This window comes from Phaenicophaeus curvirostris, chromosome 23, assembly GCF_032191515.1.
Source record: "Phaenicophaeus curvirostris isolate KB17595 chromosome 23, BPBGC_Pcur_1.0, whole genome shotgun sequence".
In the NCBI taxonomy this organism is placed as follows: Eukaryota; Metazoa; Chordata; class Aves; order Cuculiformes; family Cuculidae; genus Phaenicophaeus; species Phaenicophaeus curvirostris.
Window position 1 is genome coordinate 4,941,049 of NC_091414.1, and position 17,087 is coordinate 4,958,135.

Here is a 17,087-nt window from a genome sequence, read left to right on the forward strand (position 1 = left end):
GCCTTACAAAAAAAAAAAAAAAGTAGTAACATAATCTCATAATCATGGGATAGTTTGGGTTGGAAGAGACCTCAAAGCTCATCCAGTTCCAACCTCCCACTGGATCAGGGGCTCCAAGCCCCATCCAACCTGGCCTTGAACCCCTCCAGGGATGGGGCAGCCACCACTGCTCTGGGCAACCTGGGCCAGGGCCTCCCCACCCTCACAGCAAAACATTTCTTCCTGAGATCTCCTCTCAATCTCCCCTCTCTCAGCTTTAAACTGTTCTCCCTCATCCTATCCCTGCACTCCCTGATCAAGAGCCCCTCCCCAACTTTCCTGTAAGCCCAGGGTGTTTTAAGTCTCACTGAATTTATACATCCAGCTTACGTTTCTGACTCGGTTTTGTACTGCTCCTGCATTATAAGGTCAGTTCACAGAACCACTGATTGAATTCCCACTTTGCCTGTAATCAGAAGGGCAGAGAGCAGAGTGGAATCCCTGGAACTGCCTCAGTAAGGAAAGGCTCCGAAAGAACCGATTGCAAATGTCACAACCTTTTAGAATTGCATTGAGTCTGGATTAGTATAATGAAATCAGAACCTTGTTAGTGCACATGCACCTCCATTCACAAGAAATACTACACATCCCACCTGCAGGCGCTGGAGCGGAGCAGCAGTCGCAGGGACCTGTCCTGGCAGAAGAGCACATCTGACCTGGCTGCTCGCTGTGCTGCGCTAGTCAAACCTGAACACTGTCACTGCTGCAGAGTCAGACAGGATGTAGAATTTGTGATTCCTGTATTACATATAATGCAGAAAACCAACAAATCGTCCTCATTATCTTCCCCACTACCTCACCCTGGTACTGCTGACGTCTGGGTTCCTGATGATGCTACAGTTGGAAATACATTTGCTTCACCAAGGAAATCAAACGAACATTCCCTCCAGCAATCCCCTCCATGCCAATGTGTTAAAATGCAAGAGAACTTTTTTCAGAAGATGGTTTTAACACACTAATTAACATTTAAAACACTATGTGTTGGTGCTCAGTCATGCTAGAAAACACAACTTCAAGACAACATACCCAACCAACCGAGCAACAGGACAGCAACAGTCTCTCCGTGAAGGTGGGTACCGTGACACCAACACAAGGTCCCCAGCCTGGATCTGCAGGGAAAGGGTATGGAGCCATTCAAACCAAGATGTAAGCCTTCCTAAAGCTGCACGATTGATGTTAGGAGACAACTCTGTAGCCATCTCACTCCAATTTCAGCTCAACAGCTGCAGAAGAAATATCTGATCATGCTCAGATCAAAGGTAAACACGGCTCAAGCACACGCTGCCCGGAGGTGCCAGGGACTGCGGTTCCCTCCGCTGACGGCTCCCTGCACCACAGGCTGCCCCTTCAGGCGTGCAGGATGGAGAAGTGGCAGGATGATGTATCGCAGGTGCTGCATAAGCACATGGGAACAAAGACCCACAGATCCAGCCAGGTGCACAACTCCCACTTGGGTTAGCAAAGGAAACACTCTGTCATTTTTCTCCAAGGGAATGAGGCTTGGCTGCGCTCTCTTTCCACATTAAAAGCATACTGGACCATGAACCCCTCCTGGCAAGTTTTACACGTTAAGCAGAGCAAGTTAAAGAACCTGGTAAGCACAAGATTCATAAGAATGCTCTGTTCTGAGGTAAAACCGATCACTAACCCAAACCCAGACCAAAATGGAAATAACACCTTTCAGGGAATACATTAAGCAAGAGATTTCACACATGAGGTCCTTCTGGGGGAAGCAGCTCAGAAACAAGGCAGAAATAGAAAAGAGAAGCGGTAATCACAGAATTGCGAAAAAAGGTAGGGCGCATTCTACCCCCAGCAACTTCTCCTCCAGAACACACAGGCAGAGCGCTCAAATAAAAGACCAAGCACTTTTTTTCAGCTGCATCCCAAGAAGAATGCTTTAAAGGAATTTGGGATATTTATTTATATGAAGCACAAGCTCGGGAAGGACCGGGCACAGTTGGTGCCTCTGTGCAAGCCTGCTTCTAAAAATAGCCCTGGAGTTAACAGCAGGTCAGCTATTTTACCAGAAGGTTCTTGGTCATTACTGAACATCACACGGAGTAAAGAAAGGAAACTTGAGTTCCATTCATTTTGCACAGCAAGTTCTGTCACCCTGGAGATCATAGAGTGAAAGTGGAATAGAATCGCTGCTGCTATTGATCCACTGTTAAATCCAAGTTTCCTCTCTGCTTTGCCTCCTCCTTGCCTACCCCTGCAGCCCTTGCAAGCAGCCAGACACCCCGTTCCCTCGCACTCCTGTCAGCCCCTGCCTTCCACACCAGCTCCAAGGCAAACCCTGTGCCAGCCTCCCACCGCTTCTGCACAGCGAGGCCCGGCACTGCCTCACAGACAGAGGAATGTGATTTTATAGCATTTTTAACACAATTCAATTACCCCGTGCTGCTGTGTCAGAAGGGCACGCAGCCTCCCTCTTCTGGCTGACAAGAACCACGGCTGCCCGATCCCAGAGACGGAACCTGCTGGCAAAAAGCATGTGCAGTGCAACAATCTGATGGTTTACAATCCTGTTATAAAATATGCGTGCACTGACCATCAAGTCTGCCCCTTTCCTTCCTGTGGAAATGGGTCTCTGGAGATTTCTAAAAGCAAGCAATTATTTATCTTTATTACAAGAACTTTACAGAGCTCAGTATGGCAGCCCAAACCGTGTGATCTTCCACAACAGCCAAAGCAGGCGGCAAACTCATGTGAGAAAAAACATCCCAAGGGACCTCTGCTGGGACAGGCACCTGGAACCAAACAGTTTCTTGGTCCCTCCTTCAGCCCAGGTATTCCAGGACTTGTCTGTTGAAATCCCTGACCTTTTCAGCACTAATTTTCCCATAACTTGCTCAAACTCTCTCAACTCAATCACACAAGCATACAATACTGTGAGAAAACTCATATTAACTTGGTCCACTGTGGAACACAGCTAAACACACGTGTGAATGGCACTGCATTGGTTTTATTTTATGTGTCTTTACACAATGGAAGATGTTGGAATGCAAGTTGTTACACATTTTGCACAAGATACATTGACAACATCACTGGCTTGGTTTGCCTCATAAAACTGTTTCTGAAGGTTTTCCCACTTACTCCTACGAACAGCAACTTCTACAGCAGAGTAGAAATGAAACTATTAACAAACTAGAAACACGCCAGAAAATCCAAACCGGACTTCTGGAATTTTAAAAATACACAAGCCTCATGGACAACACAAGTTTCTCGTGGGTTTGTTGGTTTTTTTGGTTGGTTTTCTTTTTTTTTTTTGGACAGTGAGACAGAAGTCAGACTTTCAGTGATTGTTAACACCTGAAGAGATACATAAATACCTGTGGAAGCAAGATGAACCAATCCCATTTCCCTACCTTTTTAATATATTCCATTCCTGCCTCTGGAACAAGGACCTGCCTGCAGGATCCCATTTTGCAACTTGAAGCTGGTGGCAGGAAGGGATCATGAGCTGGCACAACACAGAGCTGAAAACAACCATGCCCATGAAGATTCCTGACTGTTACTTTATCTCTCTGCCTTCAATCAAGTGAAAACACTTTTGAAAATTCAATAAGCACATCATGTAGAATTGAAACACGCTAAAATAAATTTGAAAAAGGCCAATTTCTGAATGATTTGCGTGTATGAACATCAGCAGCCTGTTCAAACAATAATTTGTTCACAAATAATTTTACTTTTTTAATAGAAAAAAGAAGAATCTGTCTAGACTAAAAAAGGTTGTTATAAAAAAGCATAAAAGCATAGGAGCACGTGTCATTATACTGAGGCATATTTTACTCCTACTAAAACACTTAACACAAGATCACAAAATTAAAGATCTGGTTTTTAAAAGATGCATCCTGGTCTCCAAAGCAGCAGAGGTTCTATCAGACAGACAAGATGCCACACAGAAAAAGTCTCGACGAAAAACAGCAAACAAAGTGGAAACTGAGGCTCTGAGCAACCTGATCCAGTGGGAGGTGTCCCTGCCAGTGGCAGAGAGGATGGAACTGGATGGGATTTAAGGTCCCTTCCAACCCAAAACATTCTATGATTCTATGATTAAACTGCATAAAAACTGGCTAAGCCAGGCAACCGATTGTCTTAAAAAATACAAAACAGACTGGAGAAGTTAAAAATGAACCCTAGATGTTTCACATCCTAACATAATTTAGTCATAACATAACAGTCACTGGAGTTATTTATAAATGTAGAGGAAAAAGCGTTTCAGAGAGGATCAGAGACAACACATTCAATAGCTGAATCCATATTTCACTCTACGCATTGTAACTCACTCCTCATTCAGTGTCAGTGCAAACTGCTGTCCCTGCCGATGTTCCATCACAGATAGCAGCAGCAACGGTGTGGGAGACAGACTTGGAGCCTGTCTGCTCAGTGGTCTGTGGTCCTGTGTTCTTCTCTGTGTAGTTAACAAAACTACTTGAATTTAGTTCCATACGTGTATTTGTGCCTCATGTCAAATTAAAATCACATACTTGGCATTGCTGAGAAAAGCAAAGAGTGATCTTCACCTCAGAAAATCACCAGCTGGGAAGAACTCTTAGCATAAAGAGTAAGTTTCACTTGCATTTAACACTACATTAACTGGAAGCTATTGTACCAGTACAGCTCAGCTTTTAATTGCTATGCAATGAACTTTCTTGAACCCAATTGTGACAACAAGGTATTATTCCAGTACTTGGTACGTCACACCATACAGAATAAAGAAAAGGGTAACATCTTGAACAAAACAACACAGCCAGACTTCCTATTTTCCACTATTTCAAGTCAGGTGGATTTGCTACAGTTGGGGGACTAGTCCCTAAAATTAAAGTGCTTTTCAGAGCATTGGCACCCGAAATCTTGAACATGAGAGACAACTACAAGTAAAACCTGTTGTCGCTATACATAACATAGCAGCAGTACAGACACCAACACACGAACTTGTTAAGGGTCTGATTTTTGATACTACCTTGAGCATCACATGGTTTAACAGTGCATCGTCCCCCCTACCTCCAGGGTACAATCGAACGCTTTGGATTCACTCAGTATCATCGCAGGCGGTTCTGGGCGCCTCGTCTGCATGATCTTCTGTTTGGGATTTTTTATTTCCTCTTCCTCTTCTGTTTCACTTTCACAGACATGGACAACCACACTGGGAGTTGATTCAGTTCCTGCGTGAAGCTCATACTTTTCCCCTAAGGAGCAGCAAACAAAAGCCATGATAAGAACATCCCCAAGGAAAAGCATTAAGCTGCTTTATCTCAAAAACTCCTGAATATCTGCAGTAACACAACCAAATATTCATTTATCTTTAATTTACTCAACTTCAATGCTTCACCAGACCTGTTAAATGTTTTAGAACAGTCCCTGTACCTGTTACACTCTACCTTGGATACAATCGATCTTTTAATTAATTTTTGAAGGAAGGGAGGGATGTAAAAAACTATGGTGAAACACTGAGGATATCAGAAGACAAGCAGTACATTTAAAAATGACACAATTTACACAGTATATTTCTATGATACTTGTAAAGTAAAAGCTACAGAAGCATTCGAAACTGTTAAGCCTTCTCATTGCTTGCTCTTCACAGAAAGCAAACAGCATGTTTTCGGGGAAGTTTCATGAAGCTGGATGACTAAACACATGAAGTACACATTAGCATCCTTAATCACCACCTGCAAGAGACCTAACTTTTCATTCCTCCTCTTGTTTGTTACTCAATACTGAGACTGTGACAAAATCCAATGAATCATAGAATGGTTTGGGTTGGAAGGGACCTCAAAGCCCAGTTCCAACCCCTGCCATGGGCAGGGACACCTCCCACTGTATCACGTTGCTCAAAGCCCCATCCAACCTGGTCTCCAATACATCCAGGGCTGAGACAGCCACAACTTCCCTGGGGAACTTGGGCCAGGACCTCCCCACCCTCACAGGAAAACATTTCTTCCCAAGATCTCATCTTAATGTCCCCTCTTTCAGCTTAAAACCCCATCCCCTCGTCCTATCCCTGCACGGATGTAATGGCGCTAGTATCACACCACCCAACTCTGTGCTATACTTTCAATCAGTTAACAGATTAATTAAAAAAAAGTGATGATCATCTTATTCAATTAGGAAACAACACGTAAGAGAGACTCCATTTTTTCTCACAGAAAGAAGCTAAGTAGACAAATCCCCTCAATAAGTATTTTTGAAGTTGAGTAGCACTACAAAAGCAGGATAATATTCCTACCTGGTCCCAGCTTGGAGACAGCACAAAGCAAGTCATAGTTTATCAGGGGAGTTGCATCTTCACTCTGTTTCCACCCAACAGGTGGAGACGCAGGGGGTGAAATCAAGAACTGTTTAACAGGTTGTGGAGGGAGGAGGTAGGACTTGTCACCTATTTCACCAGATGCCTGCAGACAAAAGCCAGGAGGTATAGAATGAGATGACAAATATGAGTGCTCTTTTTGTTCAGCCTCTTTCCCCAACAATGCCTGCCCACTCTCTGCTTTAGCAATGCCCCATTCAGCCTAGCTTAAAGAATAAAAGCAGTACAGCTTTTGTCAGTTCTTGGTGTGACACCTCAGAGACATGATGCAGGGAAGAACTGGCCCCTCTAAGTGCTGACAACATATGCGACAAAAAACTTCTACTCCAAGAACATGCCTGTGAAGCACTTACTATAAAGAGACCTTTGGACCCGCCTGTTTCCTTTCAGCACATTTTTGTTTCTGTATAGGGGGGGAAGGTGGCTTTGTCACTCCACAGAGATTGTTCCAAACCAATCAGAACTCTGTAAGCTCAAGCTGAAAAGCAAACCTGCCCTCTAAAGCACAAATTCCTCACTGAGTGAAAATAATACATCTTGGTGCAGAAAAATGATGTTGAAGGTAACTTTGGATATTCAGCACAAATGAAACTGATGCGGAACAAAGAGGAAACGGGGGCACATGTACAACATCTCAGTGTTCTGAAATACCTGTGCAAAGTACAGCTTCAGCTTTTTCCCACTGAAGTCGGTTTCATGCAGTTCTATCCGAGCTCTTGCTGCTGCCTCTGGATTGCTGAAGTTTATCCTTACTCTTCTAAAGCTTTTAAACAACTGGAATGTAACTCGATCATCGTAGACTGTGAAAAGCGCTTCAAACCTTTCCTAGAGTTAAAGTACAAAGATGCTCCAAACACAAAATGAACATTTTCACTCAATGGTAACACATTTTCCTTTCACTTTCCTCTCTTCCTTCCTTAATTACCTTCTAAACCTGCATGTTCCAATGGTCCCTCAGTTGCCCCAACTCACAAATCTACATCCAGTGCAGTACAGCTTTGACTCACTGTTTAAATCTGAATTCCCGGAGCACCTGGATGTGAACAAGCCTAGGGAACTCCTAACACAACCTGCCACCTAGCGCCAGTTCCTCTGAAGTGCAGATGCCGACGAAAGCACTGGAACTTTAAACACCAGCATCTCCAAAACCACTACACGTATCAGTTACTTTTTGCTTTGAAATTCAATCTGTTTTAATTTATCAGCTCTCTGACCTACAAGAGATCCAATTCGCAGATCTGAGTTCCCCCTGGTGTAAACACACAAATAAATCTCCTAGTGAAAATTTTCATTTACTGCAAAAACTCAGATTAAAGTAAATAGATGGAAACTATGCAAGCAACCTCTTTTCCATTTTATTTACTGTGTTCTGATAATATTTTGCCACTCAGATCAGGGCAAATCAAGCAGGAAAGGAATGCTTTTTCATTAAGAACTCTTTCCGATGACAATAGTCAACTTTCTGGATTCCAGTAGACACTGATTTCCCTACAAAAATCCTGTTGATGCCTTCATTCTTTTAAGATAAATTACAGGACAAGGGGCTTCCATTTGAAACAGGGTGGAAGGAATTCTTCAGAAGATGCCCATGTTAGTTTTAACAAAAATATTATTTTCTTGCACAATTCACTCCAATCTGTATGACACAAAGGTCTTTATTAAATCACAGAAACTGTTCCCTGCACACTGGTCAAATCCTCTACTCAACAAACACAAAATTGCAATCCGGTGGATCAACCCTGCCACTGACAGTGATGAAGACAGCATTCCAATCACAGTATTACCCTCAAGAAGGTGAATGTTTGAGAAAGAAACAATAAGTACTTTTACCCTATCTGAATTTTACACCTTTTCCTGTTTGAACTAAACTTGAACAAATACTTTTAGATGCTACGTAGAAGAAAACATTATTAAAAGCTGTATGCCAACTCTGACACCTTACAGTTTTTCTGTAAACACATCAGATATTTGACCTACAAGACTTCAACAAAAGTGCAAAATGACCACATTAAAGACCCACTTGAAAAAAAAAACCAAAAAAAACCCCCAAACCTACAAAAATTTTCACATGGCTTTCTGTTCCTGAACAGAGAGCACCATTTCTATTTGTGTTGTGAACTGTTTGCTGTGTGTTTAGCCTTTAAAAGAAGGTGTAGGCAGAAGTAAATCGACATTGAATGTGTGTCCAGTGGCTGACTAAGCTGAGTTTCATACAACAGATAAAAGCCATATAATTTATTGAAGTGTCTCTATTTCTCCCAGCAACAGGAAGAAGTCTGCATTGTAAACATTAAGAGATACTACACATAGTTCTGACCTATTCTAAACTAATGTCTTGGCTATGACAATTGGCTTAGGTGAGCCCACTGACAGTATGATCAGTACACTTTACAAACTATATTTGAAATGAAAAATCTAGAATTTTAAATTTGTGGTTAAATTTACAAGTGGTTTAATGTGGCCACTATCACTGTTGTTAGAGAAAAAGCTAGCACCCCTTCCTGGATACACCTTGTGTGCACAGAAATATTACGGGAATACTTTCATGGAGAAAAGCAAATGTGCATTAAACCGACAAATCACATGTAGAACAATTCAGCAGGGCAACATTTCCCTTGCACAGTTTCTATATCACACACACTGAATTATGGGGCACTGTTTCTGTAGCATCACAATTAAATCAGTTCACTGTGCTATTTAATGTTCCACTGATTAACTGATGCTTTACTACCTTCTTCCAAGGGTGGTAACCACCCAAAGAAAAGGAGTGCTCCCCGCTCACTTCTTCTGAACTAGAAGCTGATCTAGTCAAAACAGTAACAATTTAAATTAGTCATCAGAGAGTTAAAGATTTATCTGGAAAGGGAGACTTCATCTTGAATGTTTTTTACATCAGTAGACATCCGATTTACATACTCTCGTGCACTGCCTGCCTTGTTTTACAGTAAAACAGCACTTGTACAAAGCTAGGAATTAACTCTTCTGCTGACACACAGAGGCTGGCAACGCGTCATGCTATATGATGAGAAACATTTAACACCAGGCATATAAAACATAAAAAAGTTTGGGTTGTAAAGGACCTTCAAGATCATCCAGTTCCACCTCCCTGCTATGGGCAGGGACACCTCCCACTGGATCGGGCTGCCCAAGGCCCATCCAACCTGGCCTTGAACACCTCCAGGCATGGGGCAGCCACCACTGCTCTGGGCAACCTGTTCCAGCATCTCACCACTCTCATCGTGAAGAAATTCCTCCCTATGTCTAGTCTAAATCTGCCCCTCTGAAGTTTATTGCCCCTAGTCCTATCACTATAAGCCTTTGTAAACGTTCCGTCCCCAGCTTTCTTGTAGCCCCTTCAGGTACTAGAAAGCTGCTCCAAGGTCTCCTTGCAGCTTTCTCTTCTCCAGGCTGAACAACCCCAACTCTCTCAGCCTGTCCTCGTATGGGAGGTGCTCCAGCTCTCAGATCATCCTTGTAGCCTCCTCTGGACCTGATCCAACGGCTCCCTAACAGCTAACGAACTGTAGCTCATTCCCTTTTTAAAATATGGCAAATAAAAAATAAGTTACTGCATCTGCAGAACAGCCACTAATGCCTCAGCAGTCTTTCCTGGTGCCTGCCTTCTGTACCTGTAGGAATACAATTCTAACAAACCCCCAAGAACAATGGCTCTCGTTCTCTAGTATTGTCCTTTCCATCCAAAAGGATGTTCAATATAAGCTTCTTCACAAACTGATCATGTGGCAGTGTATGCACATTCTTAACTGGTCACTGCTCTTTTTTATTTTTAATGTACTACATCCGTATGTTAAGAGCACTCACTTTTTTCAGCTCACAGTAAATATTTGAAAGGCTGACTTAAATTTAGTACAGAATTTATAACTTTGAGGCACAGAGCAGCTTTCAGTCCCCATCTGAAAACTAAAACTGAAGAAACTGCAGATCAAAGCTTTCCTCTCAGTCCCTCCTATTTCCTCTCACTTGTGTAGCATACGTAATTATTCCTGATGCTCTTGAAAGGAAAGCACAGATTTGACTGAATACAAAAGTTAGAATAAAATAAATCTTCTCTGGCCTGCTAAGGTCTTTATAAACCACTTACAAGGTGTTCTATTCAGAATACTGCAAGTTTATAAAGCTCTTCTAACATAATCCTTGCCTTGAAATAAAGCACTCACATTTGCTTTCAGATTTTATTTAAATCTGCCCTTGGATTTGGTGCCTTGGATAAAGAGGGGAAAAAAGCTTTTCATGGGAGACGGCCTAAATGTGAACAGTATCAAATGCCACAAAAGGGTAGTAGTATCTGCTCTTCATACTCATTCTCATCTGAGCTTTCCAGGTAAATACTTAGGTTTGGTTTCCCCACTCCAATTATAACATGCAGCAACACACTACAAATCCAGACAAAAGTGTTCAATGGCTGCATCTACCCTTATAATACCATGCCCCAAATATGCCTCTCACCTTACCTTTTCTTCCTGTACCTCAAACACAGCTTCGTGAACACTGCAAGCAAACAGTGAGGTAGGCAAGTCACTTAAATCCATCATTTCTTCCAAATCATCTTCATTTTCTCCAAAAATCATCTGTTCTTCCTCTTCTTGGTCGCTGCTGTAGAGGTCTGACTGGCTGTCGCTCCAGGACTTCATAGTGTCCCGCAGCATCATTCACACGAGGCAACTCCTCTTTATGCTCTGGTTTCTCGTAGGGGTCTGCATTCCAAAAATCAAAACCAAAACAGAGTGTGAACATACTGCATTTCCTGCCTTTGAGTGTTCTTTAAGGCCGATAATTTTACAAAAAAGAATAGAACTCAACATAAAACTCATTCTCTCATCCACAAAACAAAAGCGCTGTATCTCATTTCTGCAAATGCAATAAAGACATCACTATTCCATCTACAGGAAGGAAGATAAAGTCACTCAGTCAAGTAAATGAAATTCCTCCTCCCTTTACTCTGACACAAATCAGGAACTACAATACTGTTCTAGAAGCTTTTCGTGATGACACACTTCTCAGTTAACATTTTCTTATTTAGTAACTGAAAAGGACTCCCCAAGCAATCAGAAGTCTTTTCTGGTATTTGAAGAAGTATCTGTATTTCACCAATGGGAACACATGTACACAGCACAGTTAAACCATCTGCCAAAAGCCTCTCTGAGACACGGTGTAAACCTAATTTTTTGTGCTCGCAGATTCATGCAAGAAAGGAAGAGAGTTCTGGGCTAATCAATCCAACATGGAACACGACAGACACCTGCAATGGGGAGCCAGGTCAACAATGCAATTAAGGACAGGTCTTTGCCAAATCAGCTTGGAAACTGAAGAGGGATCAATATCAACTGAAATGTTTGCGAACATGCCAGGACCTCCAACATCACAGAATACCACTAGCATTGTAAGAGGGGATGGGAAGGAAAGAGAAAGGGAAAAAAGCCAGTGAAAAGCCACAAGATCTATCTTCCTTTACCATTTAATTCATATAACATTAAATGATTCAAGTAACCTGTGAAGCAGACAATGACACAGTGATGGCTGCAAGAGCACGATGTCTTTCACCATGCATGAACTGGTCAACAGTCACAAGTGACACTAGCTGGCACCTTAACATGAAAGAAGCTAAACTTGCAGTCCCTACATCTTTAGTCTTCTGGGTCTTGATGCATTTCACCCAGTTCTATTGTGAAACAGGTGATCAACAAGTGCCATTGCCCACCTGTGTATTCTCACCTTCCAAACGCACATGGATTAAAACACACCACCAAGGCACAGCTGATCAAAGACAGCCCAACCGTCTTCACGTTTTATTTTGGATGACTTCATCGCATTATAACATTTAACTAGAACAACAAGATGTTTTACTGCAAGATACGCTCTGTAAAAAGAATTAGGTCTCAAATGATGCGTATAAATGATAATGGGGAGCTGGGGCAGTTTAAACATCCCTGTGAAGGAAATTATTTTTTTTTTCTCAACTAGTAACAAAAACTGAATTGCCAGAAACCATCTTCTAGAGAACAAGAGTAGAAACTTTCAGGCTATTAAACTGCAGAAGACAATACAGTTATTTCCTTGAATTCCTACAAACTGTCTGCAGGGAAAGGGATTTAATAGAAGGAATCTTAGTCAAAGTTAAGGAAACATTTCAGCAACAGGATCAACAGTTCTGTATATGTTATAATACAGCATTTCTTGCTAGCATAAAAACAACATCTGAAAAGCTTCTATAAGCAGCACTGAACTATAAAAGCCACTTCAATTACATTTTCTTTTTTTTAAAATATGAATCCATCAGTTTTAATTTTTTAAACCATAAATCTACATGGATACTTGCAGTTCTTTCATAGATTACTTGCTTTTCTTGACTTCACCCAAATCAGTACCAAAACACCCTGGTTACTCAGCAGTGCAGGAATGTGTAACAGCTTCCCTGACATAAGGATAAGATGGGTAAGACTGATGCATGAATGTTAATTAAGCAGCCCTGCTGGAGACAGCACCGTGAGAAGTGATATTTTAACAGACTGGGTAGGACTGTTTTACTGTGCAATTATCAGAAGGCAAGAAGAAGGAAAAATACTTGTATGATACTCAGAAGAAACTCTTCCAGCTTGATAGGCACACTGACGTGACTGAAACCAGATGATATTTAAGGTCCCCGGTAACCCAAAACATTCCAGTATTTTATGATTATTGGTGCAACAGCCAAACTGCTCTCCTTCAACTTCCTCTAGGCAAAAAGGGAATTATTTCTCTTACCTCCTTGGAAAGGTGAGAAATACCTATTTATAAGACAGTCATAAATGAAAACATACATACACTAGTTACTTATTGTAATCAGCTCAATCTCACTGCAATAATTCAGAATCATAAGCAAGTTCTTTGTGTAGAAGCTGATACTTCTTGTTAGAAAGCATCCTGATCACTCACTCTCTCTTAGATTTTGAATTAAACGGCCTTACACAGTGCAACTAAAAGGATCCCAAGCACTAAATCCACCTGGATAAGACCATTCACTAAATCCTTTGTTCTTCTGAGAATTAATACCCGCTTATCATTTAAATACCAAGTGACAGGTACCTGAAACACTGAAAAGCAAACTCTTCAACCAAAAATTCTTCACGATGAGAGGAAGGAGGCCCTGGCCCAGGCTGCCCAGAGCAGGGGTGGCTGCCCCATCCCTGGAGGGGTTCAAGGCCAGGTTGGATGGGGCTTGGAGCCCCTGATCCAGTGGGAGGTGTCCCTGCCCATGGCAGGGGTGGGACTGGATGGGCTTGGAGGTCCCTTCCAACCCAAACCGTTCTAGGATTCTATAAAATACAGTTTAAGCTCTCCTGAAACGCAAGCAAACTGTGAAAACGCAGCTTTTTCCCCTGAAAGCTTCAGTTCTTCCTCGCAGCCCGGGTACAGGCAGCTCTGGTGTTTTCACTTTCCCTCCTCTGGAACTGCTCTCCTGGCACGCCTGGAACACAAGCAGCTCACCGAGCTTATCCCAGCCTTCCCGAAATCCCTGAATACTCACGGGGAGCAGGAATGGCACGACAATTCCGACACAAACGAACCAGATGTCACAAACGGGGCCCTCAGAGCCACGGACGCCAGGTCTACCCAGGGGATGGGGGGGGGAGGGAACGAGACGACGACAGCAGGGACCGAGCCCAAACCCCGGGTCAGTGCGGGACGGGTCGAGGGCCTTCGGCTCATCGCGCCGGAGCCTCCGGGGGAGCGGAGGGGAGCTCACCGTGTCCTCGGCGGGGACCCCTCGGCGGCGTCGGGAGCGCGCACCCCGCGACCAGCTGAGGGCGGCGGCGGGAACGCGCCTGCGCGCGCCCCATCGCCTCAGGACAGGAGGGGGAGGCGGGCGGGGAGGGGGGATCTGCGCATGCGCCGTCCTCGAGCCTCGGCAGCGCCCGCGGGGCGCGAAGTCCCGGATAGAGGGGATGAAGGGGGGGGAAGACCCGGATGAAGGGGACGCGAGAGGGCTCTGCGCATGCGTCATCCCCGAGCCTCCGTCTGGCTCCGAAGGGGAGGGAGGGGGAGTGGAGACCCGGATGGGGGGGAGTCTGCGCATGCGCCGCCCTCGCGCTGAGGCGGCCCCCGCCCCGCCTTCCCGCCATTTTCATAGAAATATGGAGTCGTGGGTTGCGTTGGGCTGGAGGGGCGGTCAAAGCCCATCCGGTTCCACCCCCTGCCATGGGCAGAGACACCTCCCACTGCATCAGGGGCTCCAAGCCCCATCCAACCTGGCCTTGAACCCCTCCAGGGCTGGGGCAGCCACCACTGCTCTGGGCAACCTGGGTCAGGGCCTCCCCACCCTCATTGTGAAGAAATTCCTCATGTCTAGTGTTGCCCCTAGTCCCATCACTCCATGCCTTTGTAAACAGACCGTCCCCAGCTTTCCTGTACCCTTTCAGGTACTGGAAGCTGCTCTAAGGTCTCCGTGGAGCCCTCTCCTAGCTGAAAATCCCTAAGTCCCACAGCCTGTCCTCGTATGGGAGGTGCTCCAGCCCTTGGCTCATCCTTGTAGCCTCCGCTGGACCTGTTTCAACAGCTCCATCTCCTTCTTACACTGAGGATTCCAGAACTGGACACAATATTCCAGATGAGGTCTCCCAAGAGAGTAATAGAGAGGCAGAATCACCTCCCTCCACCTGCTGGCCACACTTCTTTTGATGCAGCCCAGGGCGCGATTGGTTTCTGGGCTGCAAGAGCACATTGCCAGCTCATGTTGAGCTTCTCATCAGCCAGCACCCCAAGTCCTTCTCTGCAGGGCTGCTCCCAATCACATCATCCCCCATTGTGTACTGAAATTGGGGATTGCCCTGCCCTGCCCTGACCCAGGTGTAGGACCTTGCCCTTGGCCTTGTTGAACCTCATCATGTTCTCACAGCCCCACTTCTCCAGCCTGTCTGGGTCCCTCTGGATGACATCCCATCCTTCTTGTGTAGCAACTACACCTCTCAGCTTGGTGTCATCTGCGGACTTGCTGAGGGCGCACTTGATCTCACTGTAATATTGATGAAGATACTAAATAGCACTGGTTGCAGTATGGACCCCTGAGGGACACTACTTGTCACAGGTCTCCATCTGGACATTGGACCATTGACATTTTCAGCTGCTTTCAGGCTTGTTCTGCCTGGGGGTCTCCACAACAAAGGGCATGAAGCGCTGTGGGCAAGCGAGTGGTGTGAAACGTATTGATGTGAGGCGAGGGGCTCCCACCGCCTGCCTGGCCCGGAGGGATGGATTTCCTGAGTTCAGAGGGATGGGAATCGATTCCAAAGCTGTACATTGCTCTTCCAACCCAAACTATTCCATGGTTCTGTGTTTTTAATTGAAGGAGACCTGAGGGAGGAGATGGCTGGATGCTGGTGAGACCTTGGATGCTAAAGCCCAGAATAGCAGCTGTGGAGCTAGCGCAGAGCACAGTGACCGTGCTTTGTGCTCTCTGAGAGGATTCCCACAGCCAAAAGCCCATGGATGCTCTGAGATAGTGGCTGGAGTTCATTGTTTTTCCTTTGCAGCTGGCCCTGGGTGGTGGACATGTTCAGGCAGTTGCCAGATGGAAGCAGTGACAGTGTGTGTCTCTTGGAGTGATGAGAAGATTTGAGACAGAGCTCTTCTGAATTGCATGACAAACCACTGCTTGTGAATGTTGACATCTACAGAAAGCACAAACCAACATCTTTTTTTTTTTTTGGTTGTATGTGTTTTTCCACAAAACTATTCAATGACACAGATATTTAGTTCCCAGCTTTGTCCTCACTTGGAAAGCCAGAAGGCAGTTAGGATTTTTGACATAAACACCAACATTTCTGAGGTTGAAATGCTTGTTGGTTTTTATCAGGCTTGTGATTTGTTTGCCCACAGCACAGATCTTTCCCTTGTAAGAAAACAGGGCCTAGCAGAATTCACTTTCAGAAAGGCAAGATCAGTCTCACCTGTGCAGATCAGGGATTCTGCAATTTAGATGCAGTGCAATTTGAGGTGGCAATTGGTTCTTCCTGATTACCTCAGCCTTTCCTTCCTGCAATCACATGCTTTATTTATTTCACACCACAGTTTTCCTCCCTGGCCAGCAATATTTTCTGCTTTAGTACTGCAAACTGCCAACATTTGTGTCCATGTCACATTTTAGATACTTTTTTTGTAATAGCGCCTCTTTTTATACCATGCATTTTGTAATACTACTGACATCTGGCTTGATTGCCACGTCCTTCTACTGGCACTTGACACAACTGTCTCAGATACAACACACTAACCCTTAAACCACGTATGTTAACCAAGTATTTTTTGTCACATTCACCAGAAACTCCGGGGGCTTAGGTGTGATGCTTCCACAAGCTTTCTAGAAGTGCTGGCCAGTGTCGCAAGACTTGTATCCAGGGGCCTGTACAAAGCACAGTTTTAACACCAGCAAGGATAAGGCTGCTTTCTTTCTTTATCCATTTGTGGTCTGGGACCCCAAGGGGTACATTTAATTAAAAGCAACCTGAGGGTTATCTTCTGCTTGTCCCCAGGGACTGAAACCCATATGGTGAGCGTTAATTAAGTTGGCAAGCATTCAATAAAGCTACATTGTCAATATTCTAAGTTTATGACTGTGTTTCTCTTAAGGGCATTGTTAGGAGATGCACTGAAGCTGTCTGCTCCGGCAATCCGGTACCTGCTATCCTGTATTGGAAGGACGGTGTCTCCTACACCCAGCGTTCCCAACTGGTATGAGAGATCT

General features: G+C 44.3%; 2 protein-coding genes across 2 annotated transcripts in view; both read right to left on the reverse strand.

Annotated features, from left to right (window-relative positions):
* Positions 1 to 17,087, reverse strand: part of SRRM1 (serine and arginine repetitive matrix 1) — an 83,748-nt gene that overhangs the window by 41,828 nt on the left and 24,833 nt on the right. The gene's annotated exons all lie outside the window — the stretch shown is intronic.
* Positions 2,988 to 14,155, reverse strand: RCAN3 (RCAN family member 3). The gene is made up of 6 exons (XM_069875273.1): positions 14,097 to 14,155; positions 10,825 to 11,067; positions 7,004 to 7,177; positions 6,272 to 6,437; positions 5,050 to 5,234; positions 2,988 to 4,456 (listed from the first exon to the last, which is right to left on the reverse strand). The coding sequence occupies exons 2-6, from the start codon at positions 11,020 to 11,022 to the stop codon at positions 4,328 to 4,330; spliced, it is 852 nt and encodes a 283-aa protein (XP_069731374.1). The 5' UTR covers positions 11,023 to 11,067; positions 14,097 to 14,155; the 3' UTR covers positions 2,988 to 4,327.

Coding starts and splice junctions, on each gene's coding strand:
- RCAN3 (XM_069875273.1), bottom strand. CDS start 11,022: ATGATGCTGCGGGACACTATGAAGTCCTGGAGCGACAGCCAGTCAGAC. Junction 6,438..7,003: donor TGAAGCTGTACTTTGCACAG/GTATTTCAGAAC, acceptor TTTTGTCTGCAG/GCATCTGGTGAAATAGGTGA. Junction 5,235..6,271: donor TGTCTCCAAGCTGGGACCAG/GTAGGAATATTA, acceptor GCTGCTCCTTAG/GGGAAAAGTATGAGCTTCAC.